Genomic DNA, 25,735 nt, shown 5'->3' with positions numbered 1-25,735 from the left:
TTTTTTAATATACTATGGGGCACATAAAACTTTGCATACATAATCTGTTATATTTTTTATAATTCCATGTGCCTTCAGAACTATCATCACAGGCATAAGCCAGTGTAAACCTTCCTTTGTTCACATACAGTCTGAACTAAGTAGTGTATGGAGCAATTTACCTGCAACCCAGGACTGAGAACAGTGCATCCATTCCCCATACCCTTTTTCCTTTGTTGTCTTCAATGCCAGGAGCCATATATCTGCGTAATCGCTGAAAAGATATACCAGAAATTCCTTCAACAGGGCAGCAACCAAACTCCCACTGCGATTACAGAAAACCGCTTGCAGTTTTTTTCCATTTCACAATATTTAATATTCATCAAAAAGCTTGTTTGATGGTCATGTTCACTGTATTAATTTATTAAATAAATAAACACCACTGCACTCCTAAATGTTATCAAAAGCGATAACTAGTGACAATGATATTAATGCTGCTATTTATTAGATAACAGACATTAACCACTTGCTTACTGGGCACTTAAACACCCTTCCTGCCCAGACCAATTTTCAGCTTTCGGTGCTCTCACACTTTGAATGACAATTACTCAGTCATGCAACACTGTACCCAAATGAATTTTGTGTCCTTTTTTTCCCACAAATAGAGCTTTCTTTTGGTGGTATTTGATCACCTCTGGGGTTTTTATTTTTTGCGCTATAAATGAAAAAAGACCGAAAATTTTGAAAAAAAACGCATATTAATCTGTGACAGAATTATGCAAATTATTAATTTTTCTTCATAAATTTTGGCCACAATTTATACTGCTACATATCTTTGGTAAAAATAACCGAAATTAGTGGATATTATTTGGTCTTTGTGAAAGTTAGAGAGTCTACAAGCTGTGGTGCGAATCGCACAAAATTGATCACATCTGATGTACTGGTGACCTATCTCGCTTCTTGTGACCCGAACAAGTCAGGAAAGTACAAATACCCCCCAAATGACCCCTTTTTGGAAAGTAGACATTCCAAGGTATTTAGTAAGAGGCATGGTGAGCTTTTTGATGTTGTCATTTTTTTCCCACAATTTTTTGCAAAATGAAGATTTTTCATTTTCTTTATTTTTCTCCACAAAATTGTCATTGTAATAGGTTATTTCTCTCACGTGGCATGTGTATACCACAAATGACACCCCCCAAAAAATTCTGCTACTCCTCCTGAGTATTACAATACCACATGTGTGGGACTTTTTCACAGCCTGGCCACATAGAGAGGCCCAACATGCAGGGAGCGCCATCACGTGTTCTAGAAGCATAAATTACACATCTAACTTGTTGACTACTTATTACACTTTTGAAATACCAGGACAATGACACGTGACACTGATGACAGATGGCACTGATACGTGGCAATGATGACACTTATACGTGGCACTGATGACACGTGGCACTGATGACAGATGACACTAATATGTGGCACTGATGACACGTGGCACTAATACGTGGCACTGATGACACGTGGCACTAATACGCGGCACTGATGACACGTGGCACTAATACGCGGCACTGATAACACGTGGCACTAATATGTGGCACTGATGACACGTGGCACTAATACGTGGCACTGATGACACGTGGCACTAATACGCGCCACCGGTGACAGATGGCACTAATACGTGGCACCAATGACGCGTGACACTGATGACAGATGGCACTGATAAGTGGCATTGATGACACGTGACACTGACAACAGATGGCACGTGACACTGACAGGTGGCACTGATGACAAATGCCACTGATACGTGGCACTGATGACAGATGGCACTAATACGTGGCACTGATGACAGATGGCACTATGTGGCACTAATAACACGTGGCACTGATGACAGATGCCACTTATACGTGGCACTGATGACAGATGGCACTGGGGACAAATGGCACTGACAACAGGTGGCACTGGGGACAGATAGCACTGCGGGCAGGTGGCACTGGGGTGGGGTGGATTGCACTGGGGCGGATGGCACTGGGGCGGATGGCACTGGGGCAGGATGGCACTGGGGCGGATGGCACTGGGGCGGATGGCACTGGGGCAGGATGGCACTGGGGCAGGATGGCACTGGGGGGGGGGCATGGCACTGGGGGGGGGGTGGCACTGGGGGAGGATGGCTCTGGGGGAGGATGGCACTTTTTTTTTAACTTTTTTTTTACTTTTTTTTTTTTTTTTTCTTTTTTACACTGACGGCTGCTGCAGCCGTTCTTCTCTCCCCTCTCACACGCTGTCTGTGTGAGGAGGGAGAGCGGCGCTGAGAAATGATCTCATATGTTTACATATGAGATCATCTCCCATTGGACACGCCGATCACGCTGTAAACGGCCGCTGTGATTGGGGACACGGCAAACACAGAACTTCCGCGATGCGCGCCCGCGGCGGCGCGCATTGCGGAAGTAAACACCAGGCCGTCCAGGGACGGCCAGGCGAGGGAAGCCGCCCGCCCTAAGGCCGTCATTCGGCTATAGGGCGGGCAGGAAGCGGTTAAAAAAAAGGTGAAATAATCATCAATGAAACACTACTACTAATAATTCACAGAAGGGCAAACAAATTCTCCAAAATGTGAACATCAAAAGCTTCAATATATACAAATTCAATAAAATTGTAAACAAAAATTGAGTGTCCCTGTCCCGTAAGAGAAAATGCTCGCCAAACCCAATTGCCCCTCATTCTCATGAGCAGGCAATAGCGCATTAACAGTTGTTCAGCTCCATTTTAAAAATTCCAAATTGACTCTGAATTCCTTATTTTATTAGTTCTCATCTCACCAAACATATGCAGAAGGAAAGAGAACAAAAAAGCCTCTGATAGTGTATTAGTTCTAACCACAGGCTTTTGTATTTAAAAAAAAAACACTCACATTTAAAAATGACAGGCATTAAGCATCAAGGACAATCAGGTAACAACCCTGTGATAAAGTCTGATATGATGAAATGCGTCCGTGCATGGTTACATGGCAATCGAATGTGATGTCGTAACATCAGATGGATGAGTGGCGAGACTGTAGCAGATATCATAACCAGCATGGAGGTGGTGAGATTAGCTGCAAGATCATTACTCGATTGCTTTTGATGCTTAATGCCTCTCAGTTTTGTTTTAAATGTGAGTGGATTTTATTTAAAAATACAAAAACCTGTGTTGGAATTAATACACTATTGGAGGCTGTTTTTGTTCTCTTTCCTTCTGCATATGGTAAGATAACTAATAAAATAAGGACATTTTTTAAGTGGAGCTGAACAACTGTTAGAACACTATTATTGCCTGCTCATGAGAATGAGGGGCAATTGGGTTTCGTGATCGTTTTCTCTTATGGGTGAGGAACAGGCTTTTTTCACGTTGGTGTTGGATTCAAGGTGCTTCATTGTCACTAGTGATTATTTCACCTTTTTTATATGTATTCCAATTTCCCTTTTTTTTTGTTTGGAAGTTTAAAATTTGCATACCTGATTACTTATAGAAAAATGTTCTTTTATGTCCTACTTTGCCAAATCTGGTCAACCTACACTAAGCCAATTATACCCTTTTTATTTTATTTTTTTTAAAACAACACTATGCCAGTTTACTTTTCTCGGTTTTTGTAAGGTAATCTATCTGCTTGCATTTAGCAATTTTTTTAAAGAAGCAATTTGTGGGTTTTCTTTTAGCTCGCTATCCCAATGGTTTCCAGCTTTAAAAAATACCAGAGAAAGTGATTTAACCACTTAAGGACCAGCCTCGTTTTGGGATTTTGGTGTTTACATATTTTAAACAGTTTTTTTTTGCTAGAAAATTAATTAGAACCCCCCAAACATTATATTTTTTTTCTAACACCCTAGAGAATAAAATGGTGGTCGTTGCAATACTTTTTTTCACACAGTATTTGCTCAGCGGTCTTACAGGCAGACTTTTTTGGGAAAAAAACACTTTTTTGAATAAAAAAATAAGACAGCAGTAAAACTAGCCGTTTTTTAATATTGTGAAAGATAATGTTACGCCAAGTAAATTGATACCCAACATGTCATGCTTCAAAATTGCGCCCACTCGTGGAATGGCGACAAACGTTTACCCTTAAAAATCTCCATAGGTGATGTTTAAAAAATTCTACAGGTTGCATGTTTTGCATTACAGAGGAGGTCTAGGGCTAGAATTATTGCTCTCACTCTAACGATCGTGGTGATACCTCACATGTGTGGTTTGAATACCCTTTTCATATGCAGGCGCTACTCACGTATGCGTTTGCATCTGTGCGCGAGCTCGACGGGCCGGGGCACATTTAAAAAAATGTTTTATTATTATTTATTTTATTTTTTACACTGTTTAAAAAAAAATGTCAACATCTCTTGTAATAGAAAAAAAGATGGCAGGTCCTCTTAAATATGAGATCTGAGGTCAAAAAGTCCTCAGATCTCATATTTAGACTAAAATGCAATAAAAAAAATAAAAATTGTAATTTAAAAAAATTATTTTAAAAAATTGGCCCTTTAAGAGCTATGGGCGGAAGTGACGTTTTGACGTTGCTTCCGCTCAGCAATTGTATGGAGACTCCATCTTCCCCTCACTCGTCTCCATATTGAGCCATCGAGAGGACACGATCGCCTCCGCCGCTGCTGACAGCTCCGGTAAGTGGCAGAAGGCACTGAATTGCGGCGGAAGGGAGTGGGCCCTCTTGCACCACCAATAAACACGATCACACGGCGAATCCGCTGCAGGGACCACTTTTATCTTGCAGCAGACCGCCCGCTGAAGAAGGGGATACTGGGGTTATGGCAGCTAGTAACTACCTTCAAACAGCCGCCATAAAACTGCGGCAGGCGGTCCGTAAGTGGTTAAAGCCAGTGAAGTAGATTTAAAGTGATTGTAAAGTCTTGTTTTTTTCTAAAAAAAATTATAAACATGTTATACTTACCTGCTCTCTGCAGTGGTTTTGCACAGTGCAGTCCCGATCCTCCTTTTATCGGGTCCCTCTTTTGTGCTCCTGGCCCCTCCCTCCTGTTGAGCGCCCCCACAACAAGCAGCCAAGCTGCAGCTCTGTGTGTCCATTTAGACATGGAGCTGCGGTTCAGCCCTGCCCCCTCTCTTTCCTTATTGGCTAACTGACTTTGACAGCAGTGGGAGCCAATGGTGCCACTGCTGTGTCTAAGCCAATCAGGAGGGAGAGTCCCGGACAGCTTAGACACTCACGGACATCGCTGGACAGAGATGGGGCTCTGGTAAGTATTGAGGGGGCCGAGGGGGGCTGCTGCGCACAAAATACTTTTTTATCATAATGGATAGAATGCATTAAGATAAAAAACTTTCTAACTTTACAACCCTTTTAAGAAACATAGGTCTATTTTATCATGTATGCATGCAGTGGAGGCAGACATTTTTTTCTGAATTGTTTATCTAATAAATTACTCACCTATTCATGAATCAGTCCATGGGGCACTAATGTTGTAGAATGTACCATAATTGATGGTAACCAATTGGAAATCATCTTGTAAAACACATGGCCACAGTAAATTGAAATTTGATTGACTGCTATAAGCTTCTGCTTACTGCACCTAATCATTTTTTGTACAATTTCTAATTAAGTTTGCCCAAATATGTCTCATGCCTCATTAATATTTGCATTTCCTGGTGAGTTGTTGAGGTACCGGAATATTTATAACACTTTATGAAGCAAAATGGCTCCTTCTGAGTGTAAATAACAAGAATGCTTTTTTTTTTATTTTAACATTTATATAGAATTGTCAATAGCCATAAAAGCAGACTTCAGGTTGGCATTGTCTTATAGATTAAACTGTAAACATTTAGTTAGATTAACACAAATGAACATAATAAAACAAAATTGTGAAGTACTATATAAAAAGCATGGTTCCATCTAAATTTTTCCCTTCCTTGGCCTAATGTAAAGCTTATTTTCAAACACTAATGATAATTCTATTATTGTAGAATACCGTTACTAGGTCATAATTTAACATTTCACTGATAATGTAATGGAGGCAATTGGTGTCAGAGGTGTATGAGTATAATGTTGTTTTCTTTTGTTTAATTTGATTGCAATGCATATGATATCCTAGATTGTGTAAGCATTATACGGAACTCCCTGGTGTCCCAGTTTACTTAGGTCACTGAGTTTCTTTGCTACTTATTGACCTGGTTTAGGAAGGTTAGTGTCTCCCTAAAGGAAACCTGTGCCAGCTTTTATAGATGGAATAGATTTTATGTGAAAGGTTGTCTTTGTGTTTTGTTCCACTTAAGTAGGAACCGTATGCATGTGCCAAATATTGTAGCAGCTGTTGAATGCACATTATAAAATAAAGAGTTTCAGTTGCAGCTTGTGAATATGTTTTATTGGAGTATAGCGGTCTAGCATTATTTTATTTTATTTATTTTTTTGCAATTGATTAAATATATTTGGAAGAAATAATATTTGCCAACCTTTGCGCAAAAGTATTTTCTTTATTCTAAACATACCTTTCTTCTATAGTTTGGAGAACTGCTATGGGTAAAATACATGATGCTAAAAAAGTAATGAAACATTCACAGGTTTTTAATTCAAAAGAGCTTGATAATGACTAATGGCAGGTATATCAAATCAGTATGCCTCCTCTAGCATTTGGAGCTGATATCCAGTGCTAGAGTGAACTTTTGTTTTACATGGCAGCTCACAAATCTTGAGTGTTGCTGTGTAGTGCCAATAGTGAATATGTGTACCACTAATAGTACATGTTCCACTTCAGAATTAAAACCGGATAACAACTCGGATGACATTAAAATACATTTAGTGTGCTTTGAATTCATAATTTAGTTTATTTTTTTTAAATCTGACAATAAATGTGAAAATAGTAGGTGTGCATATGGATTATCCAGAGGGAGTTTGAGCTTACACACACCTTCATTTTGCAGGTAAAAAAATGTATTGGGAGTCTGTAAATTATTGCACATACGATAAGCAGATTGCGTGTGTAATGCAGGGCTCTTGCAGACTGTCTGTGTAAGCGGTCTCCTTGTACCAGCAGGCAGTTACAAACTGAGGCAGCATCAATGAACTACCTAGAGCAGTGGTTTTCTTGCCAAATAGGTTTATTGAATTTTAACAATTATAATACATAAGTACATATGGTGACAGTAAAAGAAAAGATCACATATATGGTAATAATACTGAGTTGTAGTTCCAACATAAACTAAAAGTAGTTTAACTAAAACAATTTTAGCATGGATCTAACTAAAAATATTATGTCATACATTGTATAAGCAAGGATTAAATCAACTTAGACCAGGTTAATATAAGATGAGCTCAGATTAACCAAGGAACAGCCCTAATTATTATCAAGAGTATCGTTTTTAAATAAAATAAAAAAAGAAATAAATAATGTATTATTGAATCTAAAATCGTATACTACATATTGGAACTATGTACAATTGGTATAATGATAACCAAGAAAATATAAGTTCTGCTACCAGAACTATATAAAGTGTAAATTGAAAGAGGAGAGAGAGAATAGGGGGGGAAAAGTAAAAGAGAGAAAGACGATAAACGAAAAGGTACTCTTATGTAGGAGAAAAAATAGATAGAGAAGAAAGAAATGACAGGTAGTAGCGGTCCCCAGGGTAGTACATGGTAATAAACACATACCATGAATGCAGAGAATGGAAGTATAAATCGAGATTACCAAGGTATTAGTAGGGAAGCATCAGAATTGGAAGACAAAAAGTGAGTCAGAGCAGTGGTTCTCAACCTCAGTCCCCAAGTACCCCCAATTGGCATGTTTTCAGGGTTTTTCTTTACTTTGCACAGCTGCTTTAAATCAATATCAATGACATGGTATTGATGAGAGCTATTTTATCGAAAGGAAGTTGGGGGGCCCGTTGGGGGGACTTGAGGACTGAGGTTGAGAACCACTGACCTAGAGGACCCAACTACCTAGAGCACTCAACAGCGCCCTGGTAGTTCATTGAGAACTACAAGCCAACAAGGATTTGTTAAATCTTTTTTAAATTGTGACTGCAGGCGTGGAAAGAAGATCCTCGTCTTGCTGTTACAGCAGGGGCGGGGGTGCAGCTGCAGCAGTAACAGTAACATACGTGTTACACCCTGAATATGGGTGTAATGTGGTATAAAAGGTGAATCATTATGGAGTATTTGTTAAGCTGTTGATTAGTACAGAACAATATTTACACTAAACTGACAGGTTATATAGTCAGTTTGCATAGTAGAAGTACAATAAGAGAAAATATGGTGAATTTTCAGGTCTCCTTGTTCTTCTTTCTATTCAGATGACACCAAATTCACAGAAGCTATCAGTGTCCTCCTGACCTGGATAGAAAGAGGGGAAGTCAATCGAAGGTCAGCAAATCAGTTCTACTCAATGGTGCAGTCTGCAAATAGTCATGTTAGACGACTGATAAATGAAAAAGGAACACATGAAGAGAAAATGGAGGAAGCCAAGGAGATCTACAAAACAGAATTACTGGGAATTCTTACCCAATGTAAGTACCATTTTATTTAATTTTCATAATTTCTGGGGTAAGTAACTTTATATATTTGGGCCCACAACAAGGTGAGCAACTGACCAAAGGTAAGGTTTACAAGAAATACAATTTGTCTTGTCGGATCGCATGATATTCCAACTGAGTGATGTTTTCATCATGTGCAGCGCATCCAGCAATCGGTGGCACTTTTCAATGTAGTCACTTTAAAGTACATGAAATATATTAGTTTCTGGTTTTCCATCCAGTTGATACTGACCACACCTCATTTAAAGCATTTAAAAAACGTCACACTTCAAAAACGTTAAACCGTTTAAATCCCTTTTGAAGAACTTTAGCTATCTTTTGTAACGACACTTTAACTTTATGTTGGCAGATGGAAAAGATACTCTCTACTGCTCTGATTAAGCTCTAACTTTCAAACACTTTTGTCTAATAGTGGACCTATTCGATTTTCCAGTTTTCAAGTCTCCATATATTATTTCAAAATTCTCCCTTTCTTACATACCTAAAATAATTTTTCTAAATTTTCCTTTTTTCTAGATTTTACCTAGTATTTAGTACTTTGGCACAACCCTATAAAATGTATCTTTATGGGAATGGTTGGATAAAATGTCATTATTTCTATTGCAAACATCGACAGAGTGGGGAGCCTTGAAGTTATTACACAGCAATTGGGGGAGTGCTAACCCTTCTGTTTTTTTAGGTTATCTTTTTTTTTCCCCCTTTAAATAATAGCATTATTAGCATGTTTGAATCAATCTACTTAATCTAGAAAGGTAATATAAGTTATAAGTAGCAAAATTACCTAACCAATCAATTAAACTGCTAAGACATTGGTATATATTTTATAGGACAGAGTGCTGGTGATATATACAGTATACTTAAACAATTACTACTAGCAAATTTTTGCAAAAGTCTATCTTTCTCAATGGTATCAAACTTATGGACAGAATGTGTGTGGCCTTGAGAGTCCTAATAGCTGAGTTTTAATTTCCCAGCTGACATTAGATCAATATAATAATGCTGTGAATGCAATTTCAGGAACAGGCTTTTAGATGCTCAGCTTTTACATTAATAAGACTAAAATGCATCTGACTGGCGGGGTAAAGTAGTCTGAGGGCTCTATTGATTTATAAGTCTGTGTCTGAAGTATAAGATGTATGTATCACATTGAAGTACCTGTGTATTGAAAGTGCACTTGAATATAACAGCAAATTAAATGCCTGTGTCACTTCTTTTCAGTAAAGTTCATTTGAACTCTTTACTCTGAGTATTGCAGGCTTTTTATGTCTGAGTTCCACTGCAAGCCAAAGGTTAATGCACATGTTGCCTCAAACTAAAATGTATCATTTTTAATCGTGCTCCATCTTTGCTGCATAGTAAGACCCTTTTGATGTGTATGCATGTATACATACATATAGAAAACCTTAAAAGCTTAGTTCACCTTTTCACAAAAAATGAAAAGGTGAATTAACTCACAACACCCTCCCTGTCCCTCTGGTCCTCGCTACATGTGCCTTATGTGATCCCCATCTTCCGATTTCCTCTGTAATCGGTATATGGTATATTGGTCGAGTACTTTAAGACATCACTGCATAGTGCCAGAAACCGTGTCCTCCAGTTCTCTCTCTAATTGCTATAATGCTCCAGTACATTAAGACCTCACTGCACAGTGCCAGAAACTGTGTAACAACATAATGCAAACATTGCGAACACTCATTGGTCAGCTTTGAACATGTGTCCACACTGACCAAGTGAATTCTTTCTAAGTTTTTTTTCTTCCAGAATAATTTCCTGAAACAAAGAAGAGATTCCTATTGATCAGCACAAATACGTGGCCAGTGCTGACCAATGAGTACTTGCAATTACAAGCAAAATGCTGCAATACAGCCTGTGACCATTTAAAAGGAACTGAACTCTGAAAGAATCCTAGGACTAGTCATCTGTATTTCCTTTGATTTCCCTTCAACTGAACCTCCCCCCCCATTACTTGCAATGCCTTGGTTAAGGCAAGGTTTTACTTTCTCATATTAGATCCTCCAGCAAGGAGAACAGTGAGTAACACAGTAGTGAGATTACACTCAGAGTCAGAGGCAGCAGTGCCTTAGATCTCACACTGCACATATACAGCTATGAGGCTGTAGGTACAGGAATGTATAGGTAAATGTACATGCCAACTTTTAACCTTTATTTTTTTTTTGGAAGGAACTCAAGACAACATTTACATTTTAGGGTACTGCTTAGGTACACTTAACATAACCTAGTAAATCTTCATGTGAATTCCTTTCTACTTTCAGTTATCTGAAAAACAAAATAAACCAACCGCCCTATTTCCCAGTTCTAAGCTGGAATCCCTCACACACAACCACCCACACAGGTGTGTATTTCCCTTTCTGTGATAGCAGACAAGTTCCCAGTTTACATTCTCTGTGCAAAAATCTTCTCCAGTAAAGTGTCTGTACTTTACCTACACATATACTTTAAAAGATAACTTCACCTTTATAGAAAAATCTGTATGGTGAACTTCTACACCACCCCCTCCTAACCCCCCCCCCCCCCCCGTCCCGCTAATCTGGAGCATGGCAATCTCCGATTCTGAGCCCTGCTTTAGCAACGTCACTGGACTGTAGTGGGGAAGAAGAAGAGTGAAAGAAGAGGGGATGTCTAAGCCCTAGTCCAGTGAGGCGGCTATAGCAGGGCTCAGAACGGGAGATTGCCGCACTCCAGGTCAGCGGGACAGGGGGGATGAGGGGGTCCTGTGCAATTTCACCTTACAGATTTTTCTGTAAAGGGGGATTTACACTTTAATGAGATTGTACTCCTACCATCTTTTTACCATTAAACCCATCAAAGTAGTTTGCTAAAACTGAGGCAGACAATGTTTTGGATCACTTTTTTTGTTATAGACTCTACGTCTGGCATAAAAGTAACTTAATTTTTCTCCTGATACATAAGTCAATTCAATTTTACATATTCATCTGTCAATAAATAACGCATGTAAGAAGAGATAATCCATACTGCAACACATTTGTTGTGGTGCATTAACCGAGTAGTACTTTCTCATATAAGCATAGATGACTTGATTGTACATGTTTGTTATACAAGTTAATCTGATTAAAAGACAGGAAGGTGATGCCATGCTAAAATAACCAAATCTCATCAATCTTCGAGTCTTAGATTTTGCATTAATGTCAAAATCAAATTATTTATCTCTCAATATGTCTTGTCTGTACTGGGAAGAGAAAATAGTTGGATGTTTTCATCTTTACCCTGAAGACAGAGTGTTCTGTGCTTTGTGGATTGTGCTGTGACTGAAGAGCATTTACCATGCTGTAATTGACAGCACCACACTAGAGTATTGCATGGTCGTGGTTTAATAATAATTAGATTATGACTTGGTAAAGCACCAACTGCTAAAATGGCTTTTCACAGCTGAGCATGGCCCTAATTTACACTTACCAAAACATTGAGTGTTACTATTAAACAATGTCACAAACACACATGTATATATGCATCCTTCTTCGAACCCATATCCTGCGACTTTGTGATTTCTGGTTTTCACAGGAATATTCATAATACCGTAGTCATCTCCAATCCTAGACTATAGATATTGGGGTCAGTTCAGTAAGGTTTTTGCACAGAATGTGGCTCATATAATACAGCTAGTTTCTTTCTCCAGCAGTAAGTTGAAAATGGGGCCTTGTGAGGTGGAGATAAAATACAAATGTATTAGAAATATAGGTGTTCAATAGTTAAATATACATTTTAGGCAAAATAATACTGATTGTTGCATCCTTGCAACATGTAGCTATCTCTTAAGTTTAGGACCAGTGTCACACAAGCACTTTTGCATCAGTGATTTGTAGCAGCTTCAGAATCTCCCCCCTTAGTCTTTTTTTGTTGCTAGGAGGAAATTTACTGTAGTCAAGTCTGCATTGCAGAAATTCCAAGTGATTTGTAGCTCAGTCATAGAGCAACTAACTGTTTGCAATGGTTTAGGCTAGCTACAGACTCCCTAGCTTCATTATTTAATGGTATAAGCAGTTGCTGATGATAGTGGCACACCAGCGATTTGTAGCTGCCTAGATAAGCGCTGTAGGTAGCTGCAGCGATAGATCTGCCTTAAAATTTCCCTAGAAATTCATTATTAAATAAAAAAAGGAAAGCTCCTTTGAAATATGGAACTATAAGAATCTTTAGAATATCCCCCTCATCCTCTTTCAGAAACAATCCAAAAGATGTGCAATAATAACTTTTCACGTCTTTACACGTCCAGGAGAATGTTTGGAAATGCATGGAATGGGATTGGAGGACTGTCTTATGTGTCTTATGGCATTTTGTTAGTAGCTTGTACCTTCTTGGTACTTGTTGCAAATAGAATATTGTGAAGCAAAAATACTCCTTTTCTCTACATGAAGGGGAAAGAATAATTGTAGATCTCTCTCCAAGCCATTTAGTAGACTGTTTTCTACTTATAGATGAAAATTGTCAGAATCCATGAGTGCAGTTCCAAATCAGATCTGTTGTCACTTACAAATCCTGTTAAGGTCAGGAGAATATGTGAGGCACAAAATCTAATATGCTTTATTTTAATTAGACAAAAACAGGTTATTTAAGCTATCGTACTTTCAATAGATCAATATTCAGTTTCAAGCCCACTAATAGCCTTACATAATAAAGTAAAAGTGCAATAAGTAAAATGTCATAGCCAGTTAGAATATGTTTTCATAATTTTGGGCTGGTACACAGTAGGCATTTACCCAACTCTTCTGAACATAATTTTTTTCTGGCAGGAGAAAAGCAGCTTAAAAATGCGCCTGGAGCAACGTTTTAGAAACACGTTTAGGCGAGTTGTATGTTTGAGCATTCATTCCATTGGCCAGAAAATTAATTGATTCTAGCCATTGAAATGAATTGAAATGCAAGTGCTAAACATGCCTAAGGTTTAGGTACTTTTACATGTGTTTACGTGTGTTGTGCAATTTTTTTCTGCTCAAACAATCCTCACCTGAATGTACACATGGTGGGTTTTTGTTTTTTTGCCTCTAATTACTCGTTTTTTTTTATGCCCAGTGTGCATGAGGCCTTTATATTGACCTAAATCAATATTATTTTGTATATGTAGTATACATATACTGTATGTAGTTTGCTCTCTTTTACTGAGCTCCAGGTGAACTTCTATGTTTGTTGCTTAGTTTTATTGAGTTATTTAGAGAGTTAGTAACAGAGTTGCTTTAAGCACCCAAGCCATGTACATATTTTTGTTTCTCCTGCAAAAATATGTGCATTTATTTTTTATTGAACATAGTCTTTAGTTATGCTTTCAATTTAACAACACAGATTAGAGTATCCTACTTATGAACCTGTGAAAAAAACATGAAAACGTGTAGTTTTGCTAGCCACATACTGTAAGATTTTGCTGCGTTGTCTGGTGATTAATTTAAACAATAAATTCAAATTGTATACCACTAGATACACCTTGATATAAAAAAAATTGATATATATATATATCACAGTTTTAGGCAGTCTTATGTGTTAAAGTGGTTCTAAAGGCTCCAGGTTTTTTTTACCTTCATGCATTCTATGCATGAAAGTTAAAAAAACCTGTTTTGTCAAGGAGCCCCCTTCTACTTACCTGGGCTCCATCGCGATCAAGCGATGTACACCTGAGCCATGAATCTCCCTCCTCATTGGCTGAGACAGCAGTGGGAATTAATTACAGCCAGTGAGCTAATGAAGAAAAAGAGGGGGTGGGGCTGAGCCTCGGCTCTGTGAGTCAATGGATATGCAGAACAGCGGCTCGGGAGTCCCCATTACAAGCTGCTTGCTCTGGAGGTACTCAGCAGGAGGGAGGGGCCAGGAGCGCCGACGATGGACCTGAGAAGAGGAGTATCAGAGCTGCTCTATGCAACATCATTACACAGAGCAGGCAATTATGATTATTATTTTTTTAATTGTCTTTTTCAGACATTTACTCATAAAATGTTGAATTTTGGGTTGGCATTTTTGCAAAGGAGAAAGGGGGAATTGTGCTGGGGCTACAACACCTAACATTGCTGTGAAAACAAAGGTTATATTTGCTTCTGCAGGCTTACTGTTGAAACTTTCATTTGGAAACCTCCTTTCCCTGCACTATTCTGTGCTTGCCCCCAAATTTACTTTTGAATACTTTAATTTTCATTTTTTAAAAGGCCTGTTATGTTATGCAGCCTTATAAATGTGTCCTCTGAGAGCAGCAAATTATAATTTTGTGCCCATTACATGATGCTTTACTGCTTGCAGTTTCCCAGAGAATGGCTTCCGAGTGTAGCAATACATGATTAACATATTGTGCACCTATGGCAGCCTGTCTGATGGGTGTTGCAGTTGATAAAACAGCTGCCAGGCTACTGCATAGTCCTTCATAAACGTTAACTCGAGATTCATTAGGCCTCTACCAGGGAGGAAATTGCTAATTGTCTATTCAGTTGAACACCTAATGTTAAAGCATTGGAAAGTTTAAATACCATTCTCATTCAGAAAAATGGTTGTACGTGTGCCTTGCTTAATGAGAAATGTGTTCTGTGTACCAAGGACTTTTGCCGTCTGCTATGTGCAGCTGTTCTTTGCTTAGATACCTTGTGGGAGTTACCATACACGACTGTTATCATGTAGGTCATCATTCAGCTATCCAAGCCCACAAGAGACATATGTTTCCTGAGTGTATCTTAGATATACCCATAAAGCTACTGATGTGGTAGGTAGCTGTAGACAGTCCACAATTTGCCCTCTTTTGGGGAATTGTAATTCTTACACTGCACTGTCAAGAGAAAATTGGTTGCACATTAGCTATATTTTAAAAACTTATGATGGACATTTTTAGTTTGCCCTCCACACACATCAGTACCCAAAAGCACAAAGGCAACATTAATTAATTATGAGTACCTACAAGTACAACTGTTTTTTTTTTCTTGAAATGATTTACTAGAAATTACAAATACAAGATATAAGATCGTCCAAGCATTATTATTCTTCAACACAATCTCCATAAAGCACAGGGTATGAGCAAGTTTAAAGTAGAAGTTCAGCTTAAAACTAACTCTAAATCTACTGGGAGCCACAGTGTAAGACTAACCTATCTAGCCTTGTAAAGAAGAAATCACTATACATACTGTCACAGAACCCTGTCGCACACTGCACTTTAGTGCTTCCATCAGTATACCGCTTCCTCCAGTCTGGACCTTCAGATATCAGATATTACAGCCACATATTGCAACCAAGAACCAGCCGAGACTAGCTCAGTTACAAAGCTGGAACATGGAATGTTTTATTGGACAAGGATACAGGCTTTTTATACACTTGAAAAGTATGTCGGTCCCCCACATACACAATAACCCAAATATTTACCCAAAACATCACACAATGTGTTAGATAACATGGTAGGGCTGACTCATGGCTACTCCCTCCTCCTCTAGCAACTAGTAGCTGACAATGTTATAATTAACATGCTAATTAACACAGCACTTAAACCAGCCCAGATGAACAAACTGCCAGGCATCAAGGGTAAAGCAGAGTACATTATACATTATCCTAAGCTTAAACACAGAACACCTTATTAAACAGACAATAGCAGGAGACCCTAGTAGCAGATTGTTTGTCTCCTACCTACAATAGTCTAAGGCAAAGCTCATACAATGTTCCATCATTCAAATACATTGGAATTAATGTATTATAGAGTTCTTGAGGGATATTGTTGATAAATATTATTGTGCCATCTGCAGTAATCCAAACAACATTTGCAGTGTCCATTAACTTCCACACAGACTGATATGTGAAAAAAGCCTCCACTACATAAACACACTGCTGCTTACCGGAACCCAGTGGTCCCTTATTACAGGGGACCACACTGCTCGGATAGCTATAACCCCAGCCTGGGAAAATAATGGCACGCAGGAAACTCCTCAGCCCCAATGGAAAGGTCACAACTTGCAGCCGACTGATACCCGGAAATATCCCCAACTCAATGGTGATCCACAGGTTCAAATGTATGGCTGTGTCTGGTGTGCGGATCCCCTGTGCTGTGCAGCCTCCTTCTCTCTTCTCTGTCACATGAGGCACATGATAAGTGCATTAGGCGCCTCGTCACATCTTGAGCAGCAGCTTTTTTCTTCTTTTAGATAGCGCAGTATTTTTTCGTACACTATACCTTTTCTAAAGCCTCTCCAGTTGGGTCCCATGTTGAGCTGTCAGTGGCGGCTTCTGTGTGTGGGGGTTTGCAGAAGAGGCAGCTAACAATGGGAGACCCATAGTAAGTCTATGGGTGATGTTACTTCCCATTAATTTCCCAGCCGTTGTCAGCTGTCTCCTGTACACGCTGGAGACCAGACTGTATCAGCTTGAGAAAAGGTATGTATAGCGATTTTTGCTTTACAGGGTTGGATAGGTTAGTCTTAGAATGTGGCTGCAATTTCGATTTTGAAATGAATAGTTTTAGGCTGAACTTCCACTTTAAATAGTATTTTAAAAAGTACCTTTATGTAGCTGTCAAAGTCCAGTACAACTGTTTTTGCTTTTGCATTACATGAAATTATAAAAGGGTTTAATTGCAACAAATCTCTGCTTATTATGACATTATTATACCACCCAGACATACACACCCACTAGTAATCTGAGTTTAAGGTGTGGTCAGTGTGCAATACCTGGATGTAATTGCTGGATGGAATTCTATGATAAATTGATCCTTGGTGATCACGCATGAAATCAAGAAGCACACTGATATGTGAAGGACAATATGTACATATTAAATTTGTAGTCTGGAAAATAATGATTAAATGGATGTCACTGCACTTGACTCTGATTAATTAATGAGACTTTCTTCTGTAGCTAATCACTGTTTAACAGATTGTAGTGTGAAGTGTTTAAGTGTATGTAAATGAAAGTATTCCACGCTTGACGGACACAGTTGCAACAATTATACATGTAAGTACTAAAGACACATGACTGAGTGGCTATGGGTGATGTGTCTTGGCATGATCCATAGAACTCACATGTGTCTTTGTTTTGCTTTCTCTGGAATGACCACAACATAAATTGCTTGTCTTGTTTGACTTCCCTGTTCACTGAAGTTGAGCAGATTGTGGCCGTTTTCAACGCTTCCACCAGACAAAAAGCATGGGACCATTTCTCGAAAGCTCAGCGCAAGAATATTGACATTTGGCGGAAGCATTGTGAGGTGGGTGCCTTTCTTACAATTTAATCCATCACTCTCATCGCAGAGAAAGTGAGTGGTTGAGAAGTGAGTGTCGGTGTGCTTGGTTCAGTAGGAAATGAAGGTGGGTTTAAGGCATTTAAGATGCTCTGCACGTAAATTTAGATGCTTATTCTATGTTGGAGGGTGACCTGAGGATAGATTAATTTCTCCAGGAAACAAATCAGGTTTGTGAGAGCATAATAAAGCCTTTTGCTGACTGTGTGGGGTTGAATGCTTGTGTATTAATGATAATGTGGTGATGAAATCATCATAAGATAACATTGCACACATATGCAGATTAGCAAAGATGCAGTCTCATATGTTTTTAACAAATTATTAGTCTTAAATTGCATTTTCTGAAACTTTAATACATAAATATAAAGTAGTTGGTTGTGACCATCATATATCCATTTACTTTCAGGATTCTTAGACTAAAACATATGTATGTCTAAAAATCATACAACTACAAAATATTTCAATAAAACATGCTTGTTCTGATGAGCCCTACCAACTACCAAAAACAGAAAGCATTTTGATAAATTCCTTTGAGGGTTATGTCCTTTATGGGTCTCAGACAACGGTGTCCCCAAAATTCAGTGCCTGTGTCATAGAAATTTATTTTAATTTTTTTTGTTATGCATTTATATTTTTGTTACACTGAAACATAGCTTTATAAACTGTGTCATTTTACAAACATACATTTACCTTCCTACTAAATTGACTGATTAAACAATTTCATATCATTTCGGGATCTTGGTAAATAAACGGAACCATATACCCAGTCGAGGTCTACCTGTGATGCCATTTTATCGTAAGTGGCTAAAGACTGGTTTCACTCAGAAAAAATATTTTAATTGATTTATCATGTTGAGGCTGCACCTTTAAATGTAAAAGATATGTCTATTATAGCACTTTTTCTCTGTTGAGTGTCATCTGCATATGTCTGTGCCTGCATGTTATTATTACCCTTCACATTGATATGTTTGAGTATATTTTATTATACGCTTTACTTTTTTATTATGGCCACCCAGTTTCCATTTCTTGTTCAGCAATTGCTTTTTCTATGAGCCTGTGTTTTAGTGGGTAAGTACTGTGTATTTTGATTCTGTTGCAGAAAGGTTTCTATAGAACATGTGGTTTATAAAGTATGTTTTAACTTACATGTCCCTCAGGAGTTTCAATCACATAGCAGCAGTAAGTGCATTAAAGAACAAAGCAACATGTTTTCCTTGACCGCTAACTTTACTATTTTTAGGACCTGTAGAAATTTGTCTTCTTAAAACCTTTCCTCTCCCAGTCTCACTTTCTAGCTCTTTCTGATTCCCTCATTTACAAACATTGTGTATCATCGTCTTGCGGTGTGATAAATTGTTGTTGTTTACCAATCAAAAGCCATGCTTTTTATCTATTCTTTTTTCCTAAGAACATATAGTCCCAGGAGTCAAGAAGGCTACTATGGTATCTGGTGGCAGTGTGACCCATTGCACTGCAGTATAAATATTTATTTCAGTTGTAAAGTACACAGCTATAATAATCAAATATCTGCAGAAGTAAAATTGTAAGTTGGGTAGATAACCTACTGCAAAATTTGCCTTAATGGCGGAGATGTATTACTGACAGTGCCCAAAGAAGCTACTGTGGGTTTGGCGTTTGAGACGCCCGTTTAAAACCATGCTACTAATTTTCCTGCTGCAGAATCTGTGCTCAGCCGTTTGCTAAATTATTTGAGCCACCTATGTTTGTGATATGGTAGCTGTGCTTATAGTTCCCTATCTAATGAAACTCTTTTGTAAACGCTCATCTCTAACAGCAATCTAACAACTTGAGAAACAATCTCTTTCAGTGACAGAATCTAGGGCCATCATAGGCTAAGCATGAGTCATTCTAGATGTGTAGTGTTGCACCATTTAAATTCATTAATAGAATGCATATGATTAAAAAAATTTAACTATCTAAAGTTATTTCTAAAGGAATCTGCAATAAAAAGAGCAGTAGAAAAAAATAGAGCCAGGAAACGATTGCTCATTAAACTAAGACAGGTTTATTTAACTTGTATTCATGGGATGCGTCCACTGTAGAAGAAGCTATTAGTGTTAAAACTGTAGATTGAGTGATAACTTCACATTAATTGTTGTTTGGTTCCCTTTAGAATAATATTAGCTGCCAACTTTCCTTGCCAGCCAAATCCTGAGTATATTTAACTATTCTGTATGTTGGAAACAATTGTACTGGTTTAATTCCTACCAAGAAGCAAAGTGTACCTGGAAACCTTTTAACAAAAAATTGGCAGTCATAGGAAAAAAAGAATGTGGCAAATTAGTGGAAGAGGAGGAAAATTAAAATGTATTTTAAGCACGCTCTAACTTTTACTTTTAGGGCTCGTTCACACCATACCTGCATGAAAACTGATGGCAAAACCTCACAGATTTCACTTGTGGAGATATGAGTTTACATCAGTTTTCATGTACGTTTCAGTGAGTTTTTATGCACGTTGACACCAGTTTTCAACACGTCAGTCATTGTGCACTGTTCACACCACAGTGTTGATGTCAGGTCAGTTATTTTTTCCACTCATACACGATTCCTGCGCAGAAAAAAATCTGCAAGTCATACCAGTGTTGTGGTGTGAACAGGGCACATAGAGAACACGTGCAGAAAAACTGACGTCTCTGCACGGGGTGAGAACAAGGGTTTAATGGGTTTTCATGCCCAATGGTATGTGTTTTATTATGCAGGTAAGTTATTTACCAGCTTTGGAATATGCATCATTTTAATTTCTTGATAATACAGTCTTAAATAATCGCCTTAAAATACGCCAATGCTATTTTAAAGTTATTGACATATCATTAGTTATAGTCCCCTTTAGTTTGGACTTGGATATGTGTCAACTCATAAATGTGTGTATTATATTATTTTAGTTTTAGGTGCTAGAGCAATGTACTATAAACATAACTATCTGGGAAATAAAATATTATTGGGCTTAGTAAATCAGATATATAAGTGTATTCACTAGCAATGGAGAGTAAGCATTTGGTTCAGTGCAAAGGGTGGTAATGTTAGCAACCAATCAGAATCCATATTTTATTGGGCTAAGTTCAGGTAAATTCATTTTGATTAGTCACTTTGCGATTTAAACCATGTACGATTTGCATGACATGTGAGTCTAACTGCCTTTTTATGCAACTGGTTCACATATATGTGGTGCAACAGCAGTGCGAATTTAAAGTGGAGGTTCACACAAAAATGGAACCTCCACTCTTCGGAACCCTGCAGATACTTGTATAATACAGGTATTTGCACCCACTTCTGGGAATAGACTCCTTTGGGAGTGACGCCACGCTGTCTCCTGGGAAACACACAGGTCCCAGGAGATAGCGGGGACCAGTTAGGACGCGCAGTGCGACTCATGCATGCGAAGTAGGGAACCGAGAAGTGAAGCTGCAACACTTCACTTCCTGATTCCCTCACCGAGGATGGCGGCAGCAGCTGCCGAGAGCCGAGCGATTGATCGGCTTTGGCTCCCGACATCGCTGGACCCTGGGACAGGTAAGTGTCCATTTATTAAAAGTCAGCAGCTGCAGTATTTGTAGCTGCTGGCTTTTAATATTTTTTTTAGGTGGACCTCCTCTTTAAAGAGAGTCCTGTGCGTTTTCTGAGCACTGCGGTGTGGTTCAGATGCAAATTCCTGGCTCGTTGCCTTCTATGGGAATGCATCTGAATCGCAGATCTCATCAGTTTTGAACACAAATTTGATCTGCAAAAAAAAAAATGTGTGGGTGTCCCAAATTCTTACCAGACCCTTTTCCAAGCCTGCCAGGAAATGGACAGGGATGAGCAAGCGGCCCTCCTCTCCTGAACCATACCAGGCCACATGCCCTCAACATGGGGTTTTTTTTGGAGCGGGGGCAGGGGCCTCTTCCTCACAACTCTGGCTGGTGGTTATGGGGGTCTGTGGTAGACCCCCTACTCATTCACCAAAAAAGTGTCAAAAAAATAAAAACAGACAATTACTTTATTTTTTTTAAAAACAATGTCCCCCAGTGTAGATTCATCCTCAATCATGCCACCACCGCCAACCTGAAAAAGCTCCACTCGCGCCAAAGTCTCCCGCCGTCTGATAGTTGTTAAATAGCTAAGGGGTAGGACCACCTGGCGCAGGATGACACCGCCCACTTGTGATGTTGTCAACCGGTGCAAGCTTTTTTTTTTTTCAGGTTGGTGGTGGTGGCCAGGGCAGGACTTAGGGTGGTGGGGACCCCTGGGCTTGAGTCACTTTCGGGCCCTACCTTCTATACATTACTGTATTTATCGGCATATAACACGGACCCCAAGTTTAGGAGGGAATTTTAAGGAAAAAACGTACATTTAAATGCCCATCAATGCATCCTTATCAGTGTCCATCTGTAGCCTTGCCCATCCATCTGCAGCCTTGTCCAGTGTCATTTGCAGCCTTGTCATTACAGTCTTGACGTTTAAAAATGGCGCCACTGAGATAGAGTCCTCTGTATCTTGGCAGCTCTCGGTCCTCTCAGCGGTGTAACTACATATTCAGCGACCCATCCCAGTTTGCTACTGAAGTGATGTTCCGTCGCCGTCATCTTGGTACACCCCACACTCGTCCACAGTAAGGATACACTAAGAAGGGGTAAAACGGACATGTTGTTACACCCATCAGAGTTTTGCATTTTACACGTATTTATAACAGTAAAGTCAGTTTATATAAGTGAAATACAGGACTTAGAACTCCATCTGACTACTTAGATCTTAAATTTTAAAAGCAGTGGCAACCCTGCTTATCTCACAGGTTTGCTAATCTGACAGAAGTTCGCTGCTTTTAAAATTCAACATCTAAGTAGTCAGACTGAGTTGTAAGTACTGTATTTCACTATATACTAACTTTAATGTTATAAATACGTCTAAAATGCGAAACTCCGGTGGGTGTAACAACATGTCCGCTTTACCCCTTCTTAGTGTATCCTTACTGTGGACGAGTGTGGGGTGTAGCAAGATGTCGGCGATGGAATGTCACTTCCGTAGTAAACTGCGATGGGTCGCTGAATATGTCATTACAACGGCTTTTGGGTCCTCTCTCAGTCCTCGGCTCACAGTCACACCCACTCCCTGTGTTATGTCCATTATAGGGCGAGACTGGGTGTGACTGAGCGGAGCCTAGTACACTCAGCTATGTATCTCGGCGGGGCCCATGGGCTTGAGCCCAGTCAAGCCCAATGGTAAGTCCGGCCCTGGTGGTGATGGACATCATAATTTAGGATGGAAGAGAGATCTGACAGGAAGAGAGAATGAACTACCATTGAAAACTACAAGCCTATAACTACCGGTCCTTGTAGTTTTACATTCACAGGACACTGTGAATGAGTGACACGGCTGTGATTTTTTTTTTTTAAACTGTGACAGCTAACGGGGGTTGGGAAGATACCTGTTAAATCCAGGAGGCCAGTCCGTTAGCATGTTACATATTACACCCTGAATATGGGTGTAACATTTAATGCCGCGTACACACAACTTTCTAGCAGACTTGGTCCGGCAGACCAGAATCCGTCTGGCAATTCGATCCTGTGTGACCCAGAAATAGAACATGTTTTAAATCTTGGTCCACTGGACCAAGTTCCTATCAGGAAGCCCGTTCGTCTGTATGCTGGTCCGACGGACCAAATATGCAGCAAGGGCAGCTACAGCACCTGCCTGCGAGAATGTTGGTTTTCATCTACAGGGTACTGTACACCAGGCCCTTAGGTCTGGTATGGATTTTAAGGGAAACCCCCCCTACGCCGAAAAAACGGCGTGGGGTCCCCCCCAAAATCCATACCAGACTCTTATCTGAGCACACAGCCCGGTTGGTCAGGAAAGGGGGTGGGGACGAGCGAGCGCCCCCCTGGACCTTACCAGGCCACATGCCCTCAACATGGGGGTGGGTGCTTTGGGAAAGGGGGGCGCCTTGCGCCCCCCCACCCCAAAGCACCTTGTCCCCATGTTGATGAGGACAAGGGCCTCTTCCCTACAACCCTGGTCGTTGGTTGTCAAGGTCTGCGGGTGGGGTGCTTATCGGAATCCGGGAGCCCCCTTTAATAAGGGCGCCCCCTTTCCCCAAAGCACCCACCCCCCATGTTAAGGGCATGCAGCCTGGTACGGTTCAGGAGGGGGCCGCTCGCTCGTCCCCAGCCCCTTTCCTGACCGGCCGGGTTGCGTGCTCGGATAAGGGCCTGGTATGGATTTTGGGGGTGACCCCATGCCGTTTTTTCAGGCGACAGGGCTCGCAAGGTGTAGATCTCGCCGATGAAAGCTGCGAGATTGACTTCCCTTTCTAGTCCCATTGTACCTGGATTCACATTCAAAATGAACGGACGGGCAAGTCCGTTCATTTTGAAAGTCTGTCAGACCTAGTCTGCCGGAAAGTCCGTTCATGTGTATGCAGGTCAGCTCCTTCGGAAAGTCCGTCGGACCTCCGCCGAAAGTACGTCGAAAAGTCTGGTCGTGTGTACACGATAATAACATGTTACAAAACATGAAGTTATTTTTTTTTTAAAAGGCACAGTAGGTACTTCAGAGATTCTCAGACAATTGGTAATTTCAGTGACAAGTTGCTAGTTTCTTTTTTATCGCAGAAAAGAGAAAGGCTTTTCAGTACCCATGCTATACATTCCTTCTTCTGGCAGATTATCAGAAGATTGCAGTAAGATTTAGTGTTTAGAGTGGCAGATCTGTCACCAATCAGCCTAGGATTGTTCCAAGATCTCCATGCCATCCCTTTTAAAGTTGGGCGCAAAGCTAGTACAGGACAAAAGTTTTATAGTTTGAGCTTCACCCTATTTTTCTATCTGACATCTCAGCTTTATAAATGCTGTTACCCAAGTATCGCAAATGGACTCGCAATCCCAGTGCTTCTAGTTAAAGAGGAGTTCCACCCAAAAGTGCTGGGCCATTCAGAAAGCGAGGCATGCATGAGCAGTGGGGAATCTGCTGTGAAGCCAAAATGCTTCACTGGCAATTTCCCTCAATACGAATGGCGGCGGCAGCACCCGAGAGCTGAAGGAAACATTGACTCGGGTGTCGACATTGCTGGATTCCAGGACAGGTAACTATCCTAATATTATAAGTCAGCAGCTGCAGTATGTGGAGCTGCTGACTTTTATTTATTTTTGCTGGTGGGGGCAGAACTCTGCATTAAAGTAAAGAAAACATAAAACAAGTAGTTGCAAGTATACAAAGTATGTTGTACGGTAGAGGTATACAGTTCAGTATTGAAATCTACAATGGACCCTGCATTTCAGCCCAAGTCTTATTTGTTGCTTCACTAATGTTAATGTCCGAATCATATAGCTTTAAAATAGCTTCACAAAAGCATAGATAAATCCCTGTCAAATCAGAACCTAGTGATAAATGATGAAAGGAAGAAACACTAGACATGTGTTTCCTATATCCTGTCCAAATGATATTTCTCAACAGCTAGTTATTGCTGATATTATAAAATGTATATATTCCTGCAGTTTGTAACATATAGTGATACACCTGCCATTCTTGTTTCAAATTGCATTCATATATAATAACAAAGCAGCATTAACAAATTTGGTTTAACTACCACTGCAGCAACTGACAAAGCCTCCCGATCTGCTTTATAAAGAGAATGCAATCACATGACGTACATTAAAGTGCCTGCGAACTGCAGCTCCTCTGGTATTCAACTACTTAATTGCCTGGAGTGTTTTTTAATTTTTTATTAATTTACTATAGCCTTATACAGATACAGGAAGACACATGAACTGTAGTGTAAGGAAACCTGTCTAAGTAGTAATGCAGAAGGGCAGAGATAATGTAGTATGTTCTTCTTGTAAGGTGCAGGGAAAAAGAAAGTTGATCCCATCTCATTTGGTCCTAATAATGCTGCCAGGTTTAATGTAGGAATGCAGCATGCAGCTTTTCACCTTGTTGACATCTAATTTCTCTACTGACAAAGGGCTCATTCCCAGGGGAGGTTTGCAGTTTGGCATCTTTTAAGTCATGTGA

At 39.7% G+C, this 25,735-nt stretch overlaps 1 protein-coding gene across 11 annotated transcripts in view; it reads left to right on the top strand.

Annotated features, from left to right (window-relative positions):
* The window catches only part of ENOX1 (ecto-NOX disulfide-thiol exchanger 1), a 784,997-nt gene that overhangs the window by 624,584 nt on the left and 134,678 nt on the right, over positions 1 to 25,735 (top strand). For 10 of the 11 annotated variants that reach the window (XM_077483208.1, XM_077483202.1, XM_077483205.1 and 7 more), the window contains 2 exons: positions 8,269 to 8,481; positions 17,589 to 17,695. In XM_077483208.1, coding sequence (XP_077339334.1) covers positions 8,269 to 8,481; positions 17,589 to 17,695 — 320 coding nt within the window. The remainder of the gene's footprint in view (positions 1 to 8,268; positions 8,482 to 17,588; positions 17,696 to 25,735) is intronic. The other variant, XM_077483209.1, reaches the window with a different exon arrangement.

The sequence above is a fragment of the Lithobates pipiens genome, unplaced genomic scaffold (assembly GCF_037356315.1).
Source record: "Lithobates pipiens isolate NorthernLeopardFrog02 unplaced genomic scaffold, aLitPip1_a1.2 Scaffold_16, whole genome shotgun sequence".
Lineage (NCBI taxonomy): Eukaryota > Metazoa > Chordata > Amphibia > Anura > Ranidae > Lithobates > Lithobates pipiens.
Note: the sequence above shows the minus strand (reverse complement) of the source record. Positions and strands in the feature narration are given on the sequence as shown.